The sequence below is a fragment of the Mchenga conophoros genome, linkage group LG20 (genome assembly GCF_057382185.1).
Source record: "Mchenga conophoros isolate Kocher_MC1m ecotype Shallow Benthic linkage group LG20, M_conophoros_male_GT1.1, whole genome shotgun sequence".
In the NCBI taxonomy this organism is placed as follows: Eukaryota; Metazoa; Chordata; class Actinopteri; order Cichliformes; family Cichlidae; genus Mchenga; species Mchenga conophoros.
This window is the reverse complement of record NC_140545.1, coordinates 6,164,840-6,190,117: the sequence shown is the minus strand read 5'-3', so window position 1 is coordinate 6,190,117 and position 25,278 is coordinate 6,164,840. Positions and strand designations below refer to the sequence as shown.

At 41.3% G+C, this 25,278-nt stretch overlaps 1 protein-coding gene across 5 annotated transcripts in view; it reads right to left on the bottom strand.

The window, feature by feature from the left end:
• Positions 1-776: 776 nt before the first annotated feature.
• LOC146550215 (TOX high mobility group box family member 2-like) overlaps positions 777-25,278 on the bottom strand; it is an 82,297-nt gene continuing 57,795 nt past the window's right edge. For 4 of the 5 annotated variants that reach the window (XM_085261131.1, XM_085261133.1, XM_085261134.1 and 1 more), the window contains 6 exons: positions 24,626-24,889; positions 8,753-8,983; positions 6,472-6,552; positions 4,286-4,684; positions 3,455-3,594; positions 777-2,542 (listed from right to left, as the gene is read on the bottom strand). In XM_085261131.1, coding sequence (XP_085117257.1) covers positions 2,497-2,542; positions 3,455-3,594; positions 4,286-4,684; positions 6,472-6,552; positions 8,753-8,983; positions 24,626-24,889 — 1,161 coding nt within the window. In that variant the 3' untranslated portion in view covers positions 777-2,496. The remainder of the gene's footprint in view (positions 2,543-3,454; positions 3,595-4,285; positions 4,685-6,471; positions 6,553-8,752; positions 8,984-24,625; positions 24,890-25,278) is intronic. The other variant, XM_085261132.1, reaches the window with a different exon arrangement.

Genomic DNA, 25,278 nt, shown 5'->3' with positions numbered 1-25,278 from the left:
TTGTAAACATTTTTTATATTTTTGTTCTTTACATTTTCGAAAGCCGTGTAATGCATCAGATTGGAGTCTCTGACAGGCCCATTCTGGCCCCTGGGCGCTTTGATAGACACCCGCTTTAGGGGAACTAACAAACTGGGAGGTTATAGTTTTGTGAATCGGCTCTAGGGGGCACTGCGCCATCACCACGATGGAAAGAGAGAGCAAGAGGGCAAAAGAGAGAGGGAGAGGGGGAGTAGAAAGGGTAGAGAAAGCGCTGATGCGAAAGGCTGATAGATTCCATTTCTATTTTACCTTTAATCCAACTGTGAAATTCATAACTAAAAGGCAGATTTTGTTCTTCTTCTTCTCAGGTAGTTCTCTGAAAGGCCGTGTACTGCTGCATCAACTCTGAGTTTCATCATGGCACCTTTTAGCAAAAAAAAAAACATGGCCAGGGGGCAGGAAAAAAATGTTGCTTGGTGTTTTATATTGATCTAGTCTGGATTTTATGGGGTGGGGAAGAAAAAATAGAAACAGCGAAAAGGTTAAAAGCACGTTAAATGAAGTTACACTATCAAGCCTTAACTTTTCACCTAATGAGCCATGTGACAGCAGCTACATCAACTCCTGCTACATCAAAGGTAATTCTCCTAATTAACCCCAGACACATGCAGGGGGAATGCAAAGTTGCGTTTACAGGTTGCTGTAGCGATCAGGCAGAGCTCATCAAAAACACTAATGAATCTGTTAAGACTTAATGACAGCCATGCAGTCAAAAACAAGCAGAGACGCACACCTTTTTTTGTTTTGTTTTTCACTTTAAACATTTTATTACAGACAAAAGAAAACAAAAAGAAGTAATTGTGACACAAAAAAGAAAAGAAAAAAGAATCTAATGCTGGTACATTAGCACCAACAGCAGTTTTTGAAAAAATATTATTCTAATAATCATGTAGTTTGATCATTAATAGTAATAATAATAATAATAATAATAATAATGATAATAATAATAATGCACCCTGATTAAAATAAGCCAAAATTTTACTTCATTTCATTTATAAATAGATGTGGAACCTGCAACCAAATTAAATAGAATGACCATATGATATTTAACAAAAACATAATGGGTTCTCTCATCACTGGCTTTAAAACTTTAAAAGAAGTATGTTTGGCAGGTTTATACACAAAATTAAAATATCTGTCCTGACGAGCAATCCTCTGAAACAAAATCCTGCTACAGTGAAAAAAAAGAAAATCTTAAAGAATTATTTTTCTTTACAGAAAAAAAAGATAAAGATGAGTTCAACACAATTCTAAAACACCTAATAAAACTAGTCAAAAACTTTAAAACCCACTGTTATGTTTTTTTTTCTTTTTTAACCTTTAGTAACATTTCACATTTAGCAACTTTTTTTTTTTTTTTTGTTATTCACCTGTACAAGTGGTGCTGGGACTAAGGGGTGGCTGGGCGGGGTCACAGGTGTAGGGGAGGAGGGTGTGGTCTTTACTGACCTAGTAAGTAGGAGGAGCTAAAAGGAGAGGTTTCAATCTTTGACCTCTACAGTTCTGCAGCGTCCTGAGGCCATGTGAAGAGAGTGCGACACTCTCTGCCGGAGCTCTGCCAGCTGTGGAGGAAATTGAGCATTTTGCAGTCTTTGCATTTCCCTCTTTATTTTGGAGAGATTTGAGACTGGTGAACACAGTTTCAACACGAGTTTTAGTGTGTGTATTCCCTCACTGAATCCGCCTGCACAGAAAAAAAAACAATTGGAAAAAAAGAAAAAAGAAAAAGGCAAGGGACTGCAGCTAAATACACACATAAGAGGAATCCATTTTGGTGATATTTACAATCACGCTGTGATAAATAAAGGAAAGGATGAAGTCCTCTACTGAGGGCAAGGATGATTTACAAATGCGTTTGTGACTATACCTTCATTTTAAATGTCGCTTTGCTTTCACTCACTTCGGGTGTTTCAGTCTGTCCCGAAGAACATCCACCCCGATGGGGTGACTATATTCTATTTTCCTGCGTTAGCTTTTCTACCCAAGACCCTACACTTGGAGTATGCTTTGAGCATTTTAACTCCCCAAAACAAGGGCAGTCCATGGCAAACAGCGTAATGGAGCAAAGAGGAGTGGAATCATCTTTTTAAAAAAAATCTAGACAAAATGAGAAGATGTTTTTTTTCTTTCTTTTTCTTTTCTTTTTTTTTTTTTGGTCTTCATTTCCAGTATGTTGGCATGAGCTTAAAACTCACTGCCCCCTCAAAAAATGGAAAGTTCACTGATAAGGAAAAAAAAAAGCAAGAGAAGTGCCTCGGGCTTCTGGCCGATCTAAGTGCTTGGCAAATAGGTGAAGTTACTGTAGCAGTCTTTGGGATTTTTGAAATCCATCAGGAAAAAAAAAGAGAGAGAGAGAGAAAGAGAAAAAAAAATGGTGTAGAAGCAGATACATCGATGATGTTGTTGTTATGTTAGAAAGCTCCCTGGAGTCTGACATTTGGAGGTCTTTCAACTTCAAGTGAGGTAGAGAGGCTTGTCTCGAGCTCCCATGCCGCTGCTGCTGAGGAAAGAAAGAAAAACAGCGTTAATGTATGGCTGGATATACGTGTGAATACGGGGGTGTTATCCTATATTTCACTGGGAAAATGCTGAAGGATTGTTAAACATTTGTCACGGCGGGACTGGCATTAGAGAGCGGCTTCAGAACAAACATAAAAGCTGACGATGAAGCGCGCACATCAATAAGCGTGAAGCCAAAATTTGAAGATCACTTGTTACTTGAAATGTCAAACACAAAGTCTGTTCTCCAGTTATCTCTACTGACATACTGGAGACAACTTAGCTCCCTCCAAAACTACAAACTACAATGACTTGACACTGAGAGTAAAGGTTTAAGCAAACACCCAATATTACTTCAAAGACTGTCAAACATGATTTGACCTAGGCGTGATCCCGTTTGACATCCAGATGAATCAGCTCTAAATACAGGAGACGCCCACTTCCAGCTCAGCTGCCTCTCAAAGTAGCAACGCAGCGTTTCAGGTGTGAGACAAAACATTCTTCTCGTGCCTGCTCGGATATCTTGATTCAATAAGGCAACGTGTGCCGAGCGAAACACGGGGAAACTTAATTGGATGTCACACTTTTTTCCAAGCTTGGTAATAGCATTGTTCTACTGCTGCATTACTCATTTCAATTTCAAGGAGATGCTTTGCTTTAGCAGGGAAATTGCAGTTTATGATTAATACTGTCTGAGTCTCTGAGTGTGAAAGTGAAGTGGTTTAGAGTAACTCATTTGGAAAATGAGTAACTGTCAGACAGCTGCTTAGTATTCTCAACAATCAAATGTCTTGGATTGCACTCACAGAGGGACAGAGCTTTTTGTGTGTGTGTGTGTCTGACTCTGTAATTCCCGTAAGGAAAGAACTAATATACTAACAGCATAATATTGTAAGCGGTGCAAAGAGCTCACCTGCAATGGTTGGGTCCGCAGTCCCTGTTGCAGTACTCGCTATCCCAGTCGGGGTTCTGGCCGTGCACTGGATTGGGGGCCCCGGGAGACTGTGAGCCCCCAACACTGTTCTGGTAATCAGCTTGAATATGGGAGAAACCCTGCAGATAGCAGGAGAGGCGAGATGAGCACAGGATGTTACACGACTTCAGCTTTATGATGGCCAGCCATCAGAGTTTGCTGAGCCATGATACTGTATAAGGCTAAATGTTGCCACTGGTCTATATGAGTTGTTACGCATTCACATTTGGCCCCATTGCATTGACGAAATCACCCTTCTTAGTTTGGCAAGACACCCTGCTGCTGGAATGGAAACATTATGGACTCAGAGGGAAAAGAGAAAACAGTTTGATTGAGACTAAATGGGTCTTTTATGCGTTAAAAGAGGAATTGAGAACTCTTTATTAGAGAGCGAGGCTTTACTGGAAGTTTTTCCTCTTTAGAAAACAGCAGTAACCGATGAATAACTGTTGTTGATTTTATATTAAATCACAACGGGAGAAGCATTAGACGCTGAATATCTATGGAAGCTAATTAGGAAGTAAATAAAGGTGATGATATTTGTATATTTGTATGTGAAGTGAGTCTAGAGGAAACACAAATCCCTTTGGGGTTATATAAGGAATGGGCATCTGGTGGAAAATATCTGCCAAATGAAACATGCAGAGCTACTCGAGTGGCGACCCAACAATCGAGAAGCTGAAAGTAGCTCATGATGTCTGCTAGCATGTGTGTTGTTGATCATCTGTAGAAGAAGCATGCATAGTGAATTTTAATAACAGCTAGACCAACCTGTTGGCTGAGAGGAGGGGAATGCAGAGGTGCCTGGAGCCCCATTTGGTGCGAGATGATTGGTTGCGACTGCTGCATTCGGATTGGCTGGTTGAGCAGGGAGCTCTGATGCAGGGAGAGCTGAGCGTGCGGATGCAGAGGTGGGCTGATTTGGAAGGGTGCTGGGGGAGAGGCACTCATGCTGGGTGGGAGCATCTGGGACTGGCCGAGGGTCTGCGCCAGTGTGTGGCGGGGTGGCCCGCCGTAGCTCTGGAGGTCTGACAGGGGAAAGGAGCCCGGCGGGCCCAGGTACGGTGAGGAGGGCTGAGGGGGCACGCTGTACAGAGGCTGCTTGGGGGGCATCATGTGGGAGGACTGGCTGGTCTGCTGGGCACTTTTTGGTTCAGGGTCATTGTATGTCTGTGGATGAAAATACATCATATTAAGACAAGAAAGGCCCCATTAAGGACACTGCACTCATCAGCCAATATTCATCTGATAATAACACGTCTCCCTCATTCCTTTTAAAGAGAAACTTTTTTTCCCCGTCATGCTCTGTATTGTTGAATAGGTTTTATTTTTTTTAAACTGCACGCATTGTTATGCTACAGGAAAGTGCCAGCAAGCAAACCAGGTCGTATCTGTTTCCTATCACAGCCACAGGGATATCCTGCTATTTTCCATCATACATTTTTGTTGGACTTACAGAGAATTATTTTTTAAAGCAATAGTTTGAGATCTTTGCTTCTTTGCTTTCTTTCTAAAATTTCGATGAGAAAAATCAACAGATCCATGCAGCTGTTTCCCCTGATCTAGTATTTATGCAAAGCTGAGCTAGCTTTCTTATTAAGCATGTAGGCTTTTTCATCTAATTAGAACCTAAACAGGCTATCTCCTAAAGCGTTACATTTACTGCTGAATTATTTGTGGAAAGCTTGCACCCTTGCACAAATTACTTTCTTTATTGACTGAGGATTTGTTTACTAAATCTCTACGAGGCTCCAGGCTGTGCGTAAAATATAATCTATATCAATATTCATAATGCGCAAAATATGAGAATAAACCCCTGCTGGATTTTTCTTTTAAGCATGCGACAGTTGTCACCTCTACACCCATGTAGAGGAGCTGACAGATGGGCAAAGATTGTACAGATTAAAAACAAAAAAATCGTAAACTTCACCAAAAAACCCCTCTGAATTTGACCTTTCCCAGGCTGGACAGTACCACACTGAGCAGGAGCAACACCCGTAAAACACCCCACCTCTATCTTCACCCCACCCTCTCCAGGCTCCTGTGATGAGCTGTCAGATTGCTCATCTCCAGCCATCAGTGTTGATTAGAAGGTAATGGAGCCCATTTGTATGAATAGAGCAAGGGGCCGAGGTAATGATCAATACACACCTTGACAGATAGATGGGAAAAGGAGTGGGACACACACACCCACACACACACGTGCACACACACACATACATATATGCAGGACCCCAGGCAGAGAAATGAGACTGTTTGCCTGCAGAACAAATGGAATGACAAAAGGAATCTTCACCACACTACATTGTGTGTTGTTAATACAAGACGGCACTAAACAATGCAATTCGCAGCCCTCCTCCTTGCCTTTCGTTATTCTCTGTGCTGCGTTGCTGGTTTATACAAACCGGCATCATTCATGGGGCAAAAAGGATGTCATAGATCTGAATTAGCGGGAAAGTGTCAGAGGTGGGAATAGCAGCAAAGCCCACAAATGCCTCTGCTGATTTGGATGTGCTTCCAGCTCTAGATGACGAGAGGAGGAACTAATGCAGGACACAGGTAAATTAATGATTGCTTATTTCCAAAGATACATACAGTACAGAGTATCTGATAGCCCACATAGCGCATAAGAGAGTTATTATATTGTCTTCTCTAAGCCGCATACACATTATGGCCATTATGGATGTGTGCTTTGACTGGCCGACCCCTCCCCCAACCCTTCACCCTATATCACCATACCAACTACAAACCCCTACCCCCACTGTGCACCCTATGGAAATCAAGTATTGTTCCAAATAGGGCCTGTACTTTGAGCATCACATGCCCCCCCCCCCAAACCACACTCTTTTTCACCACCACCAGCTCATGCGAAAGAAGGTCCTCCCAGCCCATTAGCAAGTATTTTACATCCAATCCATCATCAGTCTTAGCCAGGGCCTGTGTGTCATAAGCGTTACCTTGGAAACCAGACTGGCTCGGTACGCGGCCAAGGCTTTCAGGTACTCTTTCTTAGCCGCCTCGGTTTTTCTCTTGTACCCCTGTGAAGAAATAAAATCAAAACAAGAGGCTTCAGGTGAGAGCAGAGTTTGACTCGCTCATAAACGTGCAGACACACACAGACACACACATCTGTCAATAAACACACACACACGACTTTTTTTTTAAAGGCAAACTCTAACACTCTCTTAAACACATCCTGCGCACATGAACATGCACGCACACACAAACATACACACACATACACATAAAAAGATGCTTAATGTTTCCCTTTCCATCAGAGCCAATGGTACAGAACACCTCTATTTCCTCATCACAGCACTAATACTCCCTCATCTCAATGTGTCTCTCTCTATTGTAGCGACACATCATTTCCATTCCAATCCACCTAGAGAAATGAACTGGAACTTCTCTCTCTCTGTCCCTTTAGCTCCACAATAACACTATCAGTACATTAGTGATAAACCAGAATGGTTGTTGTCATTTGGCACATTACGATGTGAGTTTTGTTTGAAACTGCCTTTCATATTGTCAGAGGGATGTACAAGCCTCTGATGTCATGTGTTTTCCAACAGACTGAAGTGTGTTTGCATGAAGAATGTGAGTTTGTGAGCGCACATGGACCTCTGCGTGTGTGCTGTTATACAGGTATTTTCTGCCAGCATATATAGGTGTATATATATATATGTAATGATGAGTGTCTGTGTAGGATGCAACACCATGATGGAAAATGGTGCTATTAACTATAAGGGCTATGAGGCAAAATGAGGCAAAATGATGTCTATTATGCAAAACAAAAAGAAAAGATAGAGAAAAATCCTTCTTAGTAGGAAAAAAATGTGTTTATATACTGTACTGTTGTTGCAGTACTGGAGCCGGTATGAACACATTTACTGATATCAAAATGATACTTTTCTAAATGTTTTGCACAAACACGTCTATTCATTCAGCAAAGGACGTGAAACTTTAATAATCTTAAAAGTTTTCTGAGAACAAGCCACAATGCAGGAACTTGAAATCTTTTTATGTGATTGATGTACACTGGTAAAGCACTAAGCTAGTCTAGAAGCTACACAGGAGCTTTGCAGAGCCCTGTCTGAACTCTTTTACATCCTTTCCTAAAATTACACTTTGTTCATCCCATGAAACAGACGATTTAATTAACAGCTAACAACTGCGATTTCTCTTGCAGGTGAAAACCCACGAAAAATAAAGTGATGGCCGTCTATATCTGTCATCAGTATTACTTCCCACCTATTACTGCTGAACTGAAACTAGAGATCATGTCGAATAGAGAAAAAAAAACAATAGATTGCTCCTCCTGGATAGCCAAGATGCCCTTCAGCTCAATCCAAGGATGAGTCGATAGTGGAGGGAGCTCACTAATTCTGTATTCTAGGCAGGATCAAAATAGAAGGCGAGAGATATAAATAAAGAGAGTGGAAATGAGAACTTCACACATTCCAGCTTGTCAGAGGGCCAATGAAGATACATATTGTGGAGGCTGGTGGGACAGAGGAAATGGGACACTACCTTGGCCTAGCGCTTTGTGGGAGGTTTTTTTTTGGCAAAGATGAGTTTCAATTTTTCTGTTTTATTTCTGGAAAAGCCGTTTTCACTTTCTATGGACACTACACTGCTAAGATAGATGGCTTTGATAGTAATCACATTCACATGTGATTGCTTGCTTTTGCAGAGGTGCGCGAGCGCGTGAGTATGTGTGTATTTACCTCCTGCATAACATTATCAGTCCTAGACTCTTTAAATCTCCCCAAGCATGTTTATATTTTTCCCATACTGACCATTTCCTGCCTATAAAATGTCCTACTTTGTTAGTCTCAGACTGTTTTATGGCTGTTGTTGCAGAGAACACTCCCCCTCCCTCCGCTTCCTTCCCTTTGGTAGAATTAAATTTAGAAAGAAAATCATTTTAATGAGAGTCAGGGGAGTGGGGATAAACGGATGGATTATCTTTGGAAAGAGAAGAACTAGCTCATTAAGGTGAGCTGTATCTCACAGCAATGTTCTGGTAATTACACGGCAGATAATGCCAACGAAAGGCTGCCTGCCTCTGCTGCAGCACATGCGCCATCTACTGGAGCGACCGCAATCAAAATGTGTACGCGTGTTTGCGTCATTGCACACTGTGCGTGCTCCCATCTGGAAAGCTCATTTTGGTGCCTAGACTTTTGCACAGCATGTTGTTTTAAACTTTCTGCACCTACACGAAATAGTTTTTACCTGCTTCTGTTCTTCGCCTAGGCTGTCCCACATGGAGGCCACGATCTTGGACACGTCCCCGAAGGTAGCATTTGGGTTTTGGCCCTTGATGGCTGCTTGGGTGTCTCTGAAGAAGAGCGCATATGCAGACACGGGTTTCTGTGGCTCGTTGGGGTCCTTCTTCTTCTTCTTCTTTTGAGGTTTGGGTTTGGGCTTCATCATTTCTGCTGAGGGTCGCTTCTCACTGCTTATCTGAAGACAGAAGAAATGGATGGGGAGAAAGAGAGACAAGGAAACCGTCATAAATCACTTCATAATATCAGCTACCGCAGAAAGAAGTTTTATGTGCCTGATGCATTGGTTGGACAAGATACTCTAGTTTTTCCAGGGCATCATGTACAGTATATGTAGGTTATGCACAAACATACAATTTTGCACAATTTTAGAGAAAGTTGGACTAAATTTCAGTAGCAACCAAAACGTGCAAAAAACGGCGGTACTTTTAGTGTCCAAACTGTCCCACAGATTCTTGTGGGAAGCACAGTCAGGTGCTTAGCAGCACTGTTGCCTCACAGCATGGTCCTGGATTTGGATCCACCGACCAGCTGGGGCCTTTCTGTGTGGGCGTTGCATGTCTTCTCTCCAGGTAGGCATGGGTTAGGCTAATGAACAATTCTAGATTGGCCATAGCTGTGAATATGAGCATCTCTTTGTGTTAACCCTGCAACAGACTGGTGACTTGCTCAGGGTGTACCCTGCTTTTCACCCTATGACAGTTGAAGTGACCCCAAATTGGATATGTGAAAAAAAAATAGCTGGTTAGATTCCTGTGTTATTTACTTTTCAGCATAAATAAAATACTGCCAGTGATACCTACTGATATAAATGTGAAAATCCCACATGACTTCCTTCTTGAACTATTAAGTCGAACCTTTTGCCTGTCTGGCAACCCGGATGCCAGCCTACCTAATAGTGTGACGACAACACCACATCAGCTTTTTACCTCTAAGGGGTAAACAGCTGTAAAAAGATGGTTTTGGTCTCTATAGCTAATTAGCCACTTAGCTGAGTGGGAGGATTTACAGTTCCACTCAACCTTGTGAACGTTAAGGTGTAAAGTTCAGGGTGTGTTCACTTTGACTGACAGGTGGAGGAAGGCAGACATCTACACCTCCACTAAACTCACTGAACTTGACCTCTTGCCTTGTTTGTGGTGCCTTCAGGATTTTAGATTTAAATGCAGCTATGTGATAAATACAGTAATCTCAGTTCCAGTTTAATTTAAGCAGGTTTGGGTTATAGGGACATTTCCCAGTAAGTTTGCAAAATGTCACTAGTTGCTTAAATTAATGGCTGCAGAATTAATAGATATTTTATATTTTCCTTTTTTCCTCCTTTTTTTAAAAAATGCTTCTTTCAAGTGTACCAGAAATAATGGCATGTTTTCAGGAAACCAGCAGAGAGGGAATTTTCCACACACCCAGTTTGTCAACAATAATACACTGCAATCTCTCGACATTTTCAGGAGGCAAAACTGTTCACATCTGTGTGATGTACTTGATCCAATACACATGAATACATTCTCATTTTCCATGCAGGGCTTTGACTGGGAGTCAAATCCAGGTCACCTGATGCTGGATGTGATTCTATATGGAAATTGCCTTCTTTACGGAGATGAACGGAGACGGGAGAGGGAGCCAGGAGAGAGAGGGAGAGAGAGACGGTGAAGAAAAAGTGATGGCTTGATGTTGCCATTAGTAGCAGTGAAACATCAGTTAACCTGATTTCCTGGTTGCTATAAAGGCAGAAAAAAAACAATCTAATTTCCATCCATATCATAGAAATAATGACATGCGGAATATATGATGATATACATTGGTATTAAGTCAAATGAAAGATGCTGATGTGCACTCGTTGCGGTTGTCGGGTTACGCCGAGTTACTCAAACGTTGTTAAGAGCTCTGAGGGAAGTGACAGCGAATTCTTCTCTATTTTGGCAAACGCGCATCATCTCCAAGGCCAAGTTCCTGTTTAATCATGTTGCATTTTTAAAAAAACTTCTAACCATCTTTGAATGTTTGCTTTCATAATCCACTCATCCAGGGGGTTCAGTGGTAAAGCTCAGTGTGGGTGCAAACCGTGAAAAAAGATTTGTCCCCGCGTGAGTATCGAACAGCAACTTTAGGACATTTAAAGACGTTCATTTCCATTCAGTGCATACTTATCACTAGATTAAGCAAAAGCCGTGTTTTCCCCTTTCACCGTCGATTGGAAAACAAGAAACGACTGCCTTTGAAAAGTGCATTGTTTTTAGCGAGGCATTTGCCAAACAACATACTGTATTCCACACAGCATGAAATTAACTAATCAAAATTCAAGGTCCAGAAGCACATTTGGCAGCTAAGGAAAACTTCAAAATGGCCTTTGTGGTGTGAAATGAATGAATGTTCCCCATTCAGGATGATGTGAAAGTATTGCTTGTCTATTTCACAGCTTACAGGTAATATTCTTTTTTTTCCCCCCGTGCGAGTGTGTGCAGTTTCATTAAAAAATAATCATCCCTCACTTTTAGGCAATGAGGCAGAAGACAGGCATTTGAAACGACATCTGTTCCACCCAAGCCTTTGAAGTGAAAATAGAATAAACTGAAGGTAGAGCTAATGGAATGACAAAACATAAAAAAGAAGAAGAAGAAGGCTAAATAATCGCCAGGAAAATTCACATGTATTCATACAGAGGAAAGAATGATGACACACAACAGCCCACAGCAGAATGCAATCAACCAGGAGAATAAAGGGCGTATTCTTTCATTTCTTTCTTTATTTCCACGTCTTATAATCAGAGATTCATGTTCTCAGCTCAAGTATATACAGTAAAAAGCTGACAGTGACTCTGAAAGATTAATAAAGATGGCTCACATACTTCTAAAGAGACAACAGTAAGTGAAAACTGCGCACTCTGCACAGTATTAATAATTTTCTCCCAGAAAAATAAGCAGGAAAAAAAAAAATCACCCCCTCAGATGATTAATTTGTTCTCATCTTTCTTCAGCATGTTTCATCTAAATCTAATTGTGAAAGTGGTTTCCTTCATTTATGAGATTACCTTTATATATAAATATATATGTATTAAAAAAACAACTTAATGTAAACTTCTCTGCAAAAAAGGCAATTTAACATCGGATCTTTTTTCTTCCTTAACAAAGTACCACAGAGAAACACTTTGTATTAGAATATTAAACTAGGCCCACTGGCCTGTCATTTTGCCTGCTAAATAATCTTTTTGTTTTAATGCGCTCTGCCTGGTTTCCTCACACTCGAGCCCTGAACACCTATTAAGAGAAAACTCCACAGCTTTGACTTTATATTTAAGAAGACCAGTCTCATTAACCGACACAGTCTTCTGTAAAACGAAATATCTTTCAAATGAGAAAGTGAAAAAGTGATCGCAGCCATATTCATCACTATAGTTTTTTCTTTCTGGCCCTACAAACTATCGACGCTGGATAAACACTTACCCACCACACAGCCAACTACACAATATCAAGCTTATTTTGCCGGGTTCTCTCGTGCAGGTGCAGTGAACAGTAATGACTGTTGTTGTCAGTTGAGAAAAAGAGACAGTCACATCCCTTATTCATAATGCAACATCTCGTGGCTCCAGTGCATTGTGGTCTATTTTCTGATACTGCTACTGAGAAGACTGGTATCTTGTGCTCTTGCGAGATGGACTCTCTATGCAAAATGTCAAAACTTGAAACTCTTTTTATTATATGCTTACAACAGACAGATTTTAACGTGACTGATATTTATTTCTTGTCTTGCATCACTGTTATTGTGCTAAAGCTAGCTTAACATATGATGCCATGTTATTTGCCAATTTATTTAGCCATCATTTTTATCTTTTATCATTTTGAAACACAAAGGGAAATGAGAGGGAAAACTCAGCCCCTCACAATCTGAAGCTGTAACTTTAGTTTAAACACAGGCCTTCTTGTTTAATAAGTATTCACATTTACAGTGCTGGATGGATTCAGTGCAGCCACAACAGTTAAATTCACTGCAGCAGTGCAGAGGTCTCCTTTGGCTTATCTTCTAATTGTACATAAAAATGTAAAACGTGTAAATAACAAACTGTGGAAAAAAGTACCAAAGCAAATCCACCTGTAACAATTTACCATGATGTCTTTGGCATTTACATATAAGATCCGGCATTCACATTACAGACAGGCCAGACCAGACAGGTTTATTTAAGTATTTCAGAAACTGTTGATCTACTGGGATTTTCCCACACAACCATCTCTAACGTTTACGGTAAATAGTCCAAAAAAATATCCGGTGGGCGAAAATGCCTCGTTGATGTCAGAGGTCGGAGGAGAACGGCCAGACTGCTTCAAGCTGATAATTCAAAACAAGCACTCTTCGCAACCAAGGCATGCAGAATCTCTGAAAGCACAACGCATGGAATCTTGAAGCAGACGAGACCAAACCTGGACAGCAGAAGACTGGAAGACACTGACGAGTCTTAATTTCTGTCTTGTATCAACAGTTCAGAATGGTGGTGGTGGTGGTGTTAGGGTTGTCTCAGCATGCTCTGGGCCTCTTAATATCAGCTGAGCATCACCTAAATGTCACTGTCAAGTATTGTTGCTGACTATGTTCTTCCCTTTATGACCACAGTGTACCCATCTTCTGATGGCTGCTTCCAGCAGGATAATGGACAATGTCACAAAACTGGTTTGTTGATCATGACAGTGAATTCACTGCACTCAAGAGGCCATCGCAGTCACCAGATTTCAATCCAACAGAGCACCCTTGGGATAAAGAATAAAAGTAGCTCTGAAGGCAAAGGGAAGTTCAACCTGCAGGGTGTACCTAACAGATTGGCTGATGAGTGCGTTTAATAACATTTTTTTAAAGTTAAGTAATTGCCTGCCAATTTTCTCCATGCAAGAGGACACAATGCACATTCACAGAGCAGACATACACTGATGGTAAAAAAGCTTTTAAAGACTGCAATTAGGGGGTCGACCAGAAACAGCACGCGGATGTCTTAGGTAAAAAACATCGTGTCCTGTACACAGCAACAGAGACTAAATTTATTTCCAACACAGCTTTCTAGTTTACCAGGAAAAGATTGAACTATAGAGTCAGCCTTAGCTTGCTCATCCCATCAGCATTTCTGTTGTCTGAGAGCGAGAGAGATAGTGATGGAGAGAGAGAGCGAGAGAGATAGTGATGGAAAGAGAGAGAGAGAGAGAGAGATGGAAGGGGTGGTAGGTGAAGAGAGAGAGATAAGGAAAAGGAGGGTAGCTGTGATTCTGAATGGACAGCACTGCACTGGCAAGACAAGATTAGAATTGACAGCCTGGTAACTGCGTCACTATCAAAACAGCAAAGAGAGAGAGAGAGGGGTGGAGGTGGATTTGGGGAATAGTGAAGAAAGTGAGATGCAAAAGAAAAGAAGAGTCGATCTAAAGAAAACAGGAGTGGAAAGATATAGAAAGAAGAGGACTCGCAACGAGGACTGTGTGCACGCGCGGTGACTGACAAAGCTTAAGACAGATGAAAATTAGACAATAAAATCCGATAATAGCATGAGAGTGTATAAAAGTCTTTCTCCAATCACAGTCTTCTTATCATAGTCATTATCATATACAGTGAACAGCAAAGTGGAGAGTGCTGCATAATGTATCAGCTTTGAAAGGCCATAAAAACAAACAGGAACTACTCTAAGGTGATACAATGATGACTGTTACACAAAAGCAAATACTGGGCACAGCGCTAAATCAAAATGAATGCCATGCACTTGCAAAATCTACACACCTTGTTTCATAGATGCACACACACACACACAAACGCTATTGGTTTTGAGTGTGTTACACAGTTTGATCTGCACAGTAGCTCGAAGAAGAAGAAGATAAAAACCTATTTTTACATGCTTTTTTTTTGCAGTGAGTGTGCAGTGGCCCGGAGAATGAGCAACAGACTATGAGAGGGTTTTTAAATCTGCAGTTTAAGAACATCAATCGAAAGCCGGTAGTGAAATAAGCTTTGGCCGAGGACTGTAAAAGCAGATTTAACAAGCCGACGTCTCAATAACAAATCATCTAACATTGTTTTCCCGATACAGATTAGCACCTTAATGTTATCTCCAGAATAAAGTACACTTTGAAAGAGGCAAGAAGTGCCGGATGAAGAAAAACTGAGGATGTGGCTATTTACTGGAAATCTGAACGTAAACTGTTTCTTCACCTATCTGCATCACAAATTCCCACAATGGAAAGAAATGCGACATCCCTGATGCGCGCACTACTTTCTGTCGTATTTTAAAGGTTCTCCAACACTTACGCTCTACACTTCTCAGTGATGATGCAGAACGATGACATATAAATGGCTGCAATCCCCAATTCACTTTTCATTGTACAATCAACTGCTGCGTTTTTGATACACAGGGAAGTAGCAAATGATGAAGCGATTGCAGATGCAATTTGCGTAAACTGTCTGTGACTGTTGTTCAAAGTGGTGATTGCAGAGTAATAGCAGATTAAACCCAACGGTTCGTTCTTCAACCTGCACTAACTATTTTTTTTCTTTTTTTTGATCACATGGGGGCAGCGGACACAAGCTGTAAACACAGCGAGTCTGAAGCAAACCGCTTTCCTCTTTCACACTTACAGGAAATGTGGCACAGCAACATTTTTCATTACTGGTGTTGCTCTAATGTCCATCTGATGAATTTCAATGCAACATTTCCTTGTTTTCCTCTCAGTTTGGCTCCTCACCAACTGCTAACTGGCTCTTTATTGGCTAACCTTGAATGTCTGGCTTTTGGTTTTGTGTAGGAAATGTGTGTTTATTGTTTTTTTTGATTGTTTGTTTTGGAAAACACCTGAAATATGATTCACAGACCTGATGGGAGTAGAATGTGTAGATAATTCTCATTGAGTTCATTACCATGACCGACCACTATTACACACAAGTGCTTGTAGGATCCACTGTTAATAACCACAGCCTTAAATTTAATAAACAATGAAGGAAATTCAATAATATATTTAGATTGCACTACAGTGGAATACATCTTTCAGCAAAACAAACGCGGACCTCTTCACAGTAGCTCAGTGAAGAGCTGCACAGCTTAGTGTGGCGGTTGCAGACACTTAAGCCTTTCTGGGTTAATAAATAGATAAATAGTCACAGTTAAAGCACCAGCAGTGAGAATAATGCGATTTCAAGATGCTATATATAATTTCTTTTCCTGTAATTTTCACCACAAGCTGGAACTCAGGGCAATAAGACGAGAATGAGCTCTTATAGGTGCTGTAGAAGTACAAAAATCTATTGTGCCAAACATCTGTAACAGCAATTGTGTAAAATGTATGTAAAACATAAGCAAGTCTTTGTTAAGTTTCTGTAATTTTGCTGTTTTTTTGTTTTTTTTTATTTTATAACATGCTCTTAGTCATTATTTAGATATCATTTTCAGCTATCATTTGAAAGTGCACCTGCACATGATGCAGTCAGGCCCGTTGTCTCAGAAAATGCTGGCAGGCTACATGAGAATGTAAACACATCTGAACGCGTCAGTCCTCTTTAAATTAAAAGTGACTGTAAATACCAGGACTGGCATCCAAAATTCCAGATGATCGTTAAACTTTTTTTTCCCCCACACAGGTTGAATGATACACAACATGTCATAGTCAACTTTGGATACAGGTTAACACAAATTCCTCTTATCTTACGCTACCAAACGCCATGTTAGCTTGGTTTCTCTGTATTCCCCACATCCAGCTCAGGATGAAGACTTGATAGGTTAAAATATGTCTTAAAATATATGCAGTGCCCTCCTCATCTGGAAGCAATTACAGCTCTATGTCAGACTGCCCATCTGTAAGCAATAAGCAGGACTGCATGTCAAAGCCGCTGCAAAGATCTCTGAGTGGAACCAGGCACTCGTCCAGAGAGCAGCACTCATCAAATAAAAAATACAGCCTGGCCTAAACAATAATGAACCGGAAGTGCACATTCGTGATCTTGATCTAGGAGACATGAAAGGATGTTAGCAGAATCGTATAGACCTGATATATAGATATATACATATATCTATATATACATAAAGAAGCCATTATGGAATTTGTATCCAGTTTTGGTACCATGCCATTACAAATACACAGGGTCATTATGATGGAGTATTTCTACAGTTTTGGGCTGCAATGTGGATTTGATTTCAACTAACATTCCTATTGCTGATACTTTAAATCCAAAGCCATTGCTGAACTAAGCTGCATGATTTATCTGACTCGGGAGAATGACTGACAGCTCTGAGAAGCTCCTCCCTACAAGCTCTGCCTAACAGCACTGGACCTACTTAATCAGCCTAAATTGCAAAGTCGAGGCCCTTGTATTTGGTAATGTGGTGAAAACAGTGGCAAGTGAGAGCTAATTAGATTAACGGTAGTTTAACGAGCTGTTGGAGGGGCCCCCGCAGATTGGATTTTAATAAATAGTGGCAAAAGCATCTGCTATGCACTTCCTGGCTCTGCTGGCATCCTAATTGGCCCCAGTGGGTTGCTGTATCTCAGCGCTACACAGTGCAATTTAAGAGGAGAAAAAGGCAAAAGAAAAAAAAGCTTATCTTCTGTCCAGGTAAGTCTGGGGAACGAAATAAAAAATATATCTGTATGATTGCGTGGCTTCACAAGCGAGCTTTATCAGTGTTAATACAATGCTAATGCAGTTACTCGACTTTTATCACCACATCCACAAAATGTCAAAGCAGGAAGAGAGTGCATCTGCAAGTCCAAATAGAGCAGATTTGAACATATTCATCTTTTCCTATTGTTTGTTTTCGAGATGATATGTTCCCATGATGAGGTCTTTGTAGAGGCAACAGCACAGAAAGGAAAAAAACAATTAATCAAACATGAATGAGCGACCGTAGCAGGGTTATTTCCATAGCAACAGCCTGAGGGGACAACTTGAACCCTTTAATGTGAGCTGGTGATGTCTCTTTGTAAACATCTGCGCAGCGGGGGGAGAAAGCCAATGAGAGAGCCTGGCAACAGAGGCATCACAGGGCAGCAACCTCTTGGTATCAATCGAAGTTTCCATTATCTAGAGCTGAAAGGACCGAAAAGTGCTCTAAAACATTGCAGTTTGAAGCATTTGGAGTTGATAAGTGTCTTTGTACTTGTGCTGTTAAATGCACGAAAACACCTAGGTGTTTTTTTCAGAAAAGCGTCTGGCTGATTAAAAGAAAATATCTTATGCAAATGACAAGAAAAGAGTGATGTTACAAGGAATGAGTTAATTCTTGTAGACATAATTCACCTGGTTTAGCTGCTTGAAGAATCACTTGGATGGTTATCAAAGCCATTTATACAAACAGACTTTCTCAAAGTTGTGCCTCTTACACCAGCTAGAAATCACAGTCATAATCTCTCTCATAATCTCTCTTTGTACCCTGTAAGTGGTGGCCTCCAGCTGTGACCAACAACAGGCACCATACAAGTGCACAAACAGCTTTTATCAAGGGTTTGCTTTTTGTTGGCCGCAAAGGCACCAGACTAATTGTCATTTCACAATTCCCATTTAAAGCAGCGGGAATTATCAAAGCAATCTGCCTTCTTTGTCCACTGGTGGAATTAAAATGCACGAACGCAGTCTTTGAATTTACAAAAGTAACAAGACTAACAAGAGTAATGCATGAAATGGAAAGAAAAAGAGAGCCTCGTGTTCTGAAAGTAACTTGATTGCAGTCTAAAAATGACTTAAAGACCATAAGTATACAGTAGCAGAATAGTAATTCAGTCAACCACAAAGCTCTCAGCTTGTAAAGGGGTACGTGAACAGCCTATAGTTTTCAGCGGTTTATGCTTAAGTCAACAATCTTTCAACAAATCTTCAATCAGTTCTCAGTCAAATGCACAGAAGCAAAAATCTCACGTTTTCAGAAGCAGCATAGTCAGAAACAGTCTTTAAAAGCTCTAGAAAAAGATTTGAATAAGGAGTTTTTTCCACTCTCCCAGGGCTCAAACAACTCATCAGAGACTGGGCTAAATGCGGAGCACGACAGCACGACTGCTGGCAGCGGCAGGTATCCGTAACCTTCTTACAAACACTCTCGTCCCAGACCTCATTGGTTCCCTGGGCGAGAGTAATGGCTTCTTTGCGCTGGGCTGCGCAGTGCTATTGTAGAATCACAGAGCGGTTAATTGAAACAAATGACTCTAATAATGGGACATTATCCCCACAGGCTGGCTTTGCGGTGGGCCTAATTAGCGTCGCGGTGGTGGCGAGGACGAGTCACCACACTGATCCCTTCATAGGAAGGCCCTCTTTTAAGTGGCCAGCATGGGATTCTCTGCCTTGTAACATGTAAGGGCGCCAGGCGGTAAACATAAACATGTTTAGTCAACCCTCGTGTCGCCCAAGGGCCCACTGTGCCAGGTGCAGCTTTTTTCCCCGCGTTCTGCTAACTCTACCTTCCTGACTGAGCGAGCTCGAAAGGTTTATGATCATTTTAATTTGTTTTATGATGATTAAACCCCCCAAAACAAAGACTTTTCTCTCTTTATCATACATATCTAAATAAACATATCACTTTTTTTATCTGATGACTGGTTCGGTGTCCGAATAATACATTGAACCTGTTCGATTCCCAAGCACAACAGGTGAAAATCAACACAATCTCACATTTGCAGCATTTTTGCGTGATAACTGATTATGATTTCAAAATTGCTCCACTTAATAATTTTGTTGATTAGGCTCCCCGATTAATCAACAAATCATTTCACCAATTATTATGATTATTTACAATTTTTCACACCGTCGCATGGCATCGCGCTCGCCTTCGGAGTGCCAACGGCCTGTAACTAATGTGACAACACGGGACACTGTTTCCCAGACGTATTTTCATCACCGCTGGAATCTGTTTTTGGCATTACTAATTGTTTACTCTTGTACACGATGATCCTAGAAAGTCAGATATAATGCAGTGTTCAAATCTCTGTGACCAAGCTGTTTTAAATATTCATTAGATGTAACAGTTGCCTAAGGTTATTTGAATTAGCGGCATGAATATTCATGAGCCCCAATGAATGTGCATTTGTTTTTAAAGCTCAATCCGTTAATGCCCGTCTTCATTACTCCATTTTGAACCCTGCATAATGAGCAGCGCAAAACAAAGCTTTACTTTTTTAAAAAGCCCGATTCTATTTTGAAGCCTACTTGTCTCGGTTTAAACGAAACGGGAATGCCCCACCAATTATCTTGCCGTCATTTCTTTTGACAGCTACAAGACACATTGTTCACCCCTGTTGTGGAGTGTAGCACTGAAGGGCATCTGTCTTTTTTTCTTTCTTTTTTCCTCTCTCAATTTTTTTTTTTTTTTTGTGAAATAGAAAGCCGCAACAGAAAATATTTCTACTGTTCCAAAAGTGATTTATCTGGGAACGTCACCAAGATGTCATATCTATTCCAGTGAAAGGCAGCAGAGCAAGCGGGTCATATGAGATATGTCTTAAAAAACCTACGATGGAAAAAAGATGGCTGTTTCAATTTAAAAGGAAAAAAAATCCAGCTTCACTGAGCATGTCATGTCAAACCCAACTCCAAATATTGAGAAAATATTTTAGATAAATCTACTTAAATAGCGGACAAAGGAAAGACTGACACCTTGCACTTCACCCTAAGTACTCAACAAACAGATTCTACTATGAACACTTTCTGTAAACTCAGCATCTCCGAATATCCTAAATATCTCAAACATGACCGTGTGCACTTTATTTTAACTCACTTTGATCTCTTCGATAGCTCGATAGCTTCATCTTACATCCATGCACTCTCCATAACCACAGCTGTCAATACGATTTTTATGTCACCGCCCTAAAACAGTTGTGGCCTTTCCGTAGCCGTTCCTTGTCGCAAATGCCAAGCGGTGCAAGTGAATTTCTTTCTCCAGATTAAACAAAATCAAATTAAGCCAAGCCAACCTAACCTTGCAGCTTACTCTTCTACTTTTTCTGGAGACAAAGGCAAACAAAGACACACGCACATATATCTGTAAATATACACGCACATGGTCAACACACACATATATACCGAGCTCCCACATGCTGCACAAATAGTAGCAGGGTGCAAACACGATCTACTTATGATGTGAAGACACCTTTAACTGCACTAAAGTAAGACCTTTTATTGGATGCACTGCATCTTAAAATTAATGCTTATGTTCAATCAAGATGGCTAAATATGAAAGTGAATGCTGAGCTTGCTGTAGTTTTCTATGCACAAGCCACCAAAAATGAACCGACCAACCAACCAAAACAACTCCGACTGACAACTTGTCCGTGATATCAACATCAACCTGTCAGCAGAGGGTTAAAACTGGCCTGTTAGTCACACATCGCTGTGCCAGAGATATTAAACTAGAACCACATATTTATCAAAGCTCTACACAATTCCTGGCTGGAGTCATGTGGCTGGATGTGTGTAAGAAACTTGTGAAATTGGCCAGTGTTTTTTTTTCTTCTTTTTGGTGGCAGGGGTTTTCCTGCTCTGTAACTGGCCTGATTACACTAGTAATGAGACAGGGCCTCATGCTCTGTTTGAATATTTAAACACAGTGGCCCCCCCTCAAGGCTCCACGTTGGGGCCGCTGTACAAACTCCTCCTCGACCTCTCATTACTGCCTCCCAGCGAGGGTCCCTCTTGCTTTAATTTTTTTATAAGAGACTGACCTTGCCTGCAACCCCCCCGCCTCCCCAGCCCCCCCTTCTCCCCTGCGCCACTGTGCCATCAGCCAGACCTGAATGATCAGGGCGCTTGTTGAACACGAGACCCCTGGGTGCCACCTTTCCACCAAGTGCCGGGATGGCAGAAATGCTGGCAGCTGAGGATGAGACAGGGATTCTCCCTCAGCAATGAGCATTCGCACGACAGCATGTTACATTTCACAGTATCCAGTCATCCAAGACTTGGCTCGGTTCAGAGAAGCTGACAGACTAGGTCAGCGGTGTGAGGAGGAGTTTTGAGAATGTAGGAGCTTCGCTGATAGACAGCTCTGTCTTTTATAACAGCAGTGTTGATGCTGCTTCTTGTTGGAGTTCCTGTAAAAGGTGTAATTTTAAGTCTAAGAAATGGGTCAAAACTGGCAGTTGAGAACTGCTATGATGAACAACACGCAACCGCAGCAAAAAGGATCAACTTCTGGATCTCAACTAAGTGCTGGATTTGACAGATGAAAATAAAAATGGAAAAAAACCCAAAACAAAACAAAAACATACATCAGTGAATCTGAAACATTCAATGCATCTATTTGACAGATTTTTTTTTTTGTTCCCTACATCCACTGCGCATCTCGTTGATTCACCAGCTACTGTAATAGTTCAGCTGCCTGTGGAATCACAATTAGATGGAAAAAAGAAATTTGTCTGACTAAAGGAAGAAAAAAAAAAACAGGGCTTTTGAAGAGAAATGACTTCCGCGCGGTCAGAAAGCTCAAGATTATTAATACAGACTACAGCTACAAGGACAAACTGATGCAAAATTACTGTATGTGCCCATGCAGCACTGTGATGGTCAATCCACTGCTCTCAATCCTGTAATGATTTAACTCTGTTTGCTGTAGGATCGATGTGAGCTGAAAAAGCGAATCCCAAAGCAGCGAGAAGTTTACAGAGCATTAGCCTTAGGCTAAATGTTGTACAAAAAACAGCAACAACATCCCTCGAGATGAAGCGTATCTGTTGCTCCAGCTGAGCTTGTACTTGTAGGAGGTTTTAAATGTGCAGTGAAGGATAGCTGTTACTGAAGAGAAGCGTATCCTTAAGGTAATGCTGTCGACTTTTTATTTGCTTCGGCGGCGGTGGTGAAAGAAGGCTGTTGAATGATTAGCGTTTTGGTTTTTCCCAGTTATCTCCTTCAATTTTGTGAGTTTATTGTAAGGTTTTTGTCAATACAATACAACAAAGGTAAAGGCTTGTCTCTTCATTGCTGCCCCTGGTTACACTGAGAGCTTATTTCTATCCACCCTTATTATTCTTTAAGCATGCAGCAGACATAAATTCAATCTTCCTTATTATACCTTTATCAGTATGAAATTAAGGTTAATTGACTTTGCTGGGGAAACATCAAATGAAACATCCCTAATGGAAGCAAAATGAAAATAACGTCATCTCCAATTGCGTTAAAATATTTCTCATATACAGCCTACTTTCCTATTCCTCAGCCTCAGAAATAAGCTCCTCTTGTCCCAGGAGATAATAAATGAATTGAATCCCCCCCTTCCCATTCCAACCCCACCACCACCACCCCTCCTCCTTCTTCCTTATCGGTCATCTATTTTTCCAGAGTAAGCTATTACTTGCTGGGGTTGCTAGGCAACAAGAAATATTAATAGCAGCTATTATTAGCCAGCCTCTGCTAGAGTAGTACTAAAATGTGGAAGTGGGAAACATGAATGTGTTACATAAATCTCTGGACCTTTCACAGTGTGTGCAAGTCTCTGTTTGTGCGGTGATTTATTACAATGACGGTTCATTTATGAGAAAAGGGGGTGTGAAATAAGAAAATGGAACATTACCCTGAAGGGCTATTTGAAAATAAATAATTGCAAAGGTGAAACAAAAGCGGTTTAAGAGGCAGGTACTCCCTCTTTGTTTGCTTCGAAATTGTTGCCGGCCAAAAAAAGGGGGTTGGAGGCTTTATTGAACATACATACACGGACATAACATAAACTTTAAACGTGCCGTGCACACGCATTTGACGCAGGGTATGCGCTCTCATGTTAAAAGCTTAATCAACACTTTGTTTCGAGCGTTCACTCGCGCTAAAAAGCAGACAGACGTTCGAGCCAGCGGCATCGTCCTCCTGCACCCGAGCACATTCAGCAAAGTAGCCAGTGGATTGTGACCTAATCCTGAAGACTGGCTTTAATGGAGGCCTCAGCTACCACCCACGGAAAAAAAATAAGAGTCTGCATCTTATGCGGTTTGATTCTGAAAATCACATAAGACCTGATTAACGGGGGATAAATGCCACGGATGCTCACATTAAAGCATAAATATTCATGACGGAGGCCACGGAGAAAAAAAAAGTAATATTTATGTCAGATGAAAGTATATAACGCTGAATAATTCACCACGCGGGCCATCTATAATTCATTTGATTCGATCCTATGATTAAAGCATTTGAATGTGTTCGCCGGGGGTGTTTACATGTTCAGTCTGAAGCATGTTTAACACGGGAGAAAGTCCCTTTAACTGAGGGGAAGAATGGAGGTCCTTGGCGTCCTTTTGAAATAAAAAAGTAGCTGACAAGGGATCCCCTCCCTCCTCCCCCACCCACTCATCCTTACCCCTCTCCTTTTTGGATTTGCTGATTGTAACGAAAGAAAACGCGCCACAATGAGTTTCTCCATCCCTTCTTGGCTCATTTTCGAGGCAATGAAATCTTTGACTTGCGCAGCTGTGCAGATATTAAAGAAGTTCTGCTGCAGTGGTCTCGGTGTTAAGGAAACAGCAGCTCTCTGTATTTATGCTTAGACTTTGGCCTTGCTCAGACTTCAGCGCTGCTTCCTTGGCCTCGAACCAAGTTAATTATGACTCTAATAGAAGAATGCTTTCCCATTACGAAAAAACCTGATCAGCATGCAGAAGAGTTGGTTATTTTGTGGCCTTACAGTTTATATATGTTTATATTGTTCGATACAGCACATAAAATCTTAAAAGGACTAGAACATGTAAAACCTTCAGACGAAATGCTCTCTATGCTGACTTGCTGGATACCTTCCAATCCTCTGACCACAAAGACTAATAGCCTGGCACAGCGCTTGACTTGCATGAGCAGAAAGTGCCACAGCTAAAAAGGTGGACAAAAAAAAAAAAGTACTCACCGAGTGCATAGGCCCAGACAGGAGGTGAGTTTCCTGACCCAGCATGTTGGACATCATGAGTGCGGGCAGCTCGGGGTAGGAGTAGGTGTTGAGCAAGCCATTGTGTGGCAGGGAGTGAAAGGGGTAACCTGACTCGTGCTCCATGAGGTGGAGCAAAGAAGGGTCGGCGTGGTTCGGCGGTGTGATGGGGGGGATCTCGTAGTCCTCATCCCCAGCTCCTCCTCCTCCGCCACCACTGCCGCCTCTGCCCTGACTGGAGTAGCTCTGAAAAAGCAGAAGAAAAGCAATCTGTTTTTTAGAAGAGCATGAAGAGGAAAGGGGAAGACAGGTTCGTTTACTTATTTTGGGAACAAAGTCGCAATAAGACTTTCGTTTTTTTCCCCCTAGCACACAGTCTATCAACAAACACAAAGAAAAATGCAAGGACAGGTCTTGTCTATGGGCGATCCTTCCGCCCCGGAGCGCTTATGTACCTGCATGTCAAAGCAGTGTCATAGTTAGTTACAATATCAATAAAACCCTTTCAGTGCTATTAGAAAGCATTTGAATGGCAAAACAAACTTGAGTAATCATCCGGGGAAGGAAACAGCTAACAAAAGACGCTCCTGAGTAAATAAAAAGCTTCATAATTAGCTTTTAAATGCACCTGCTGA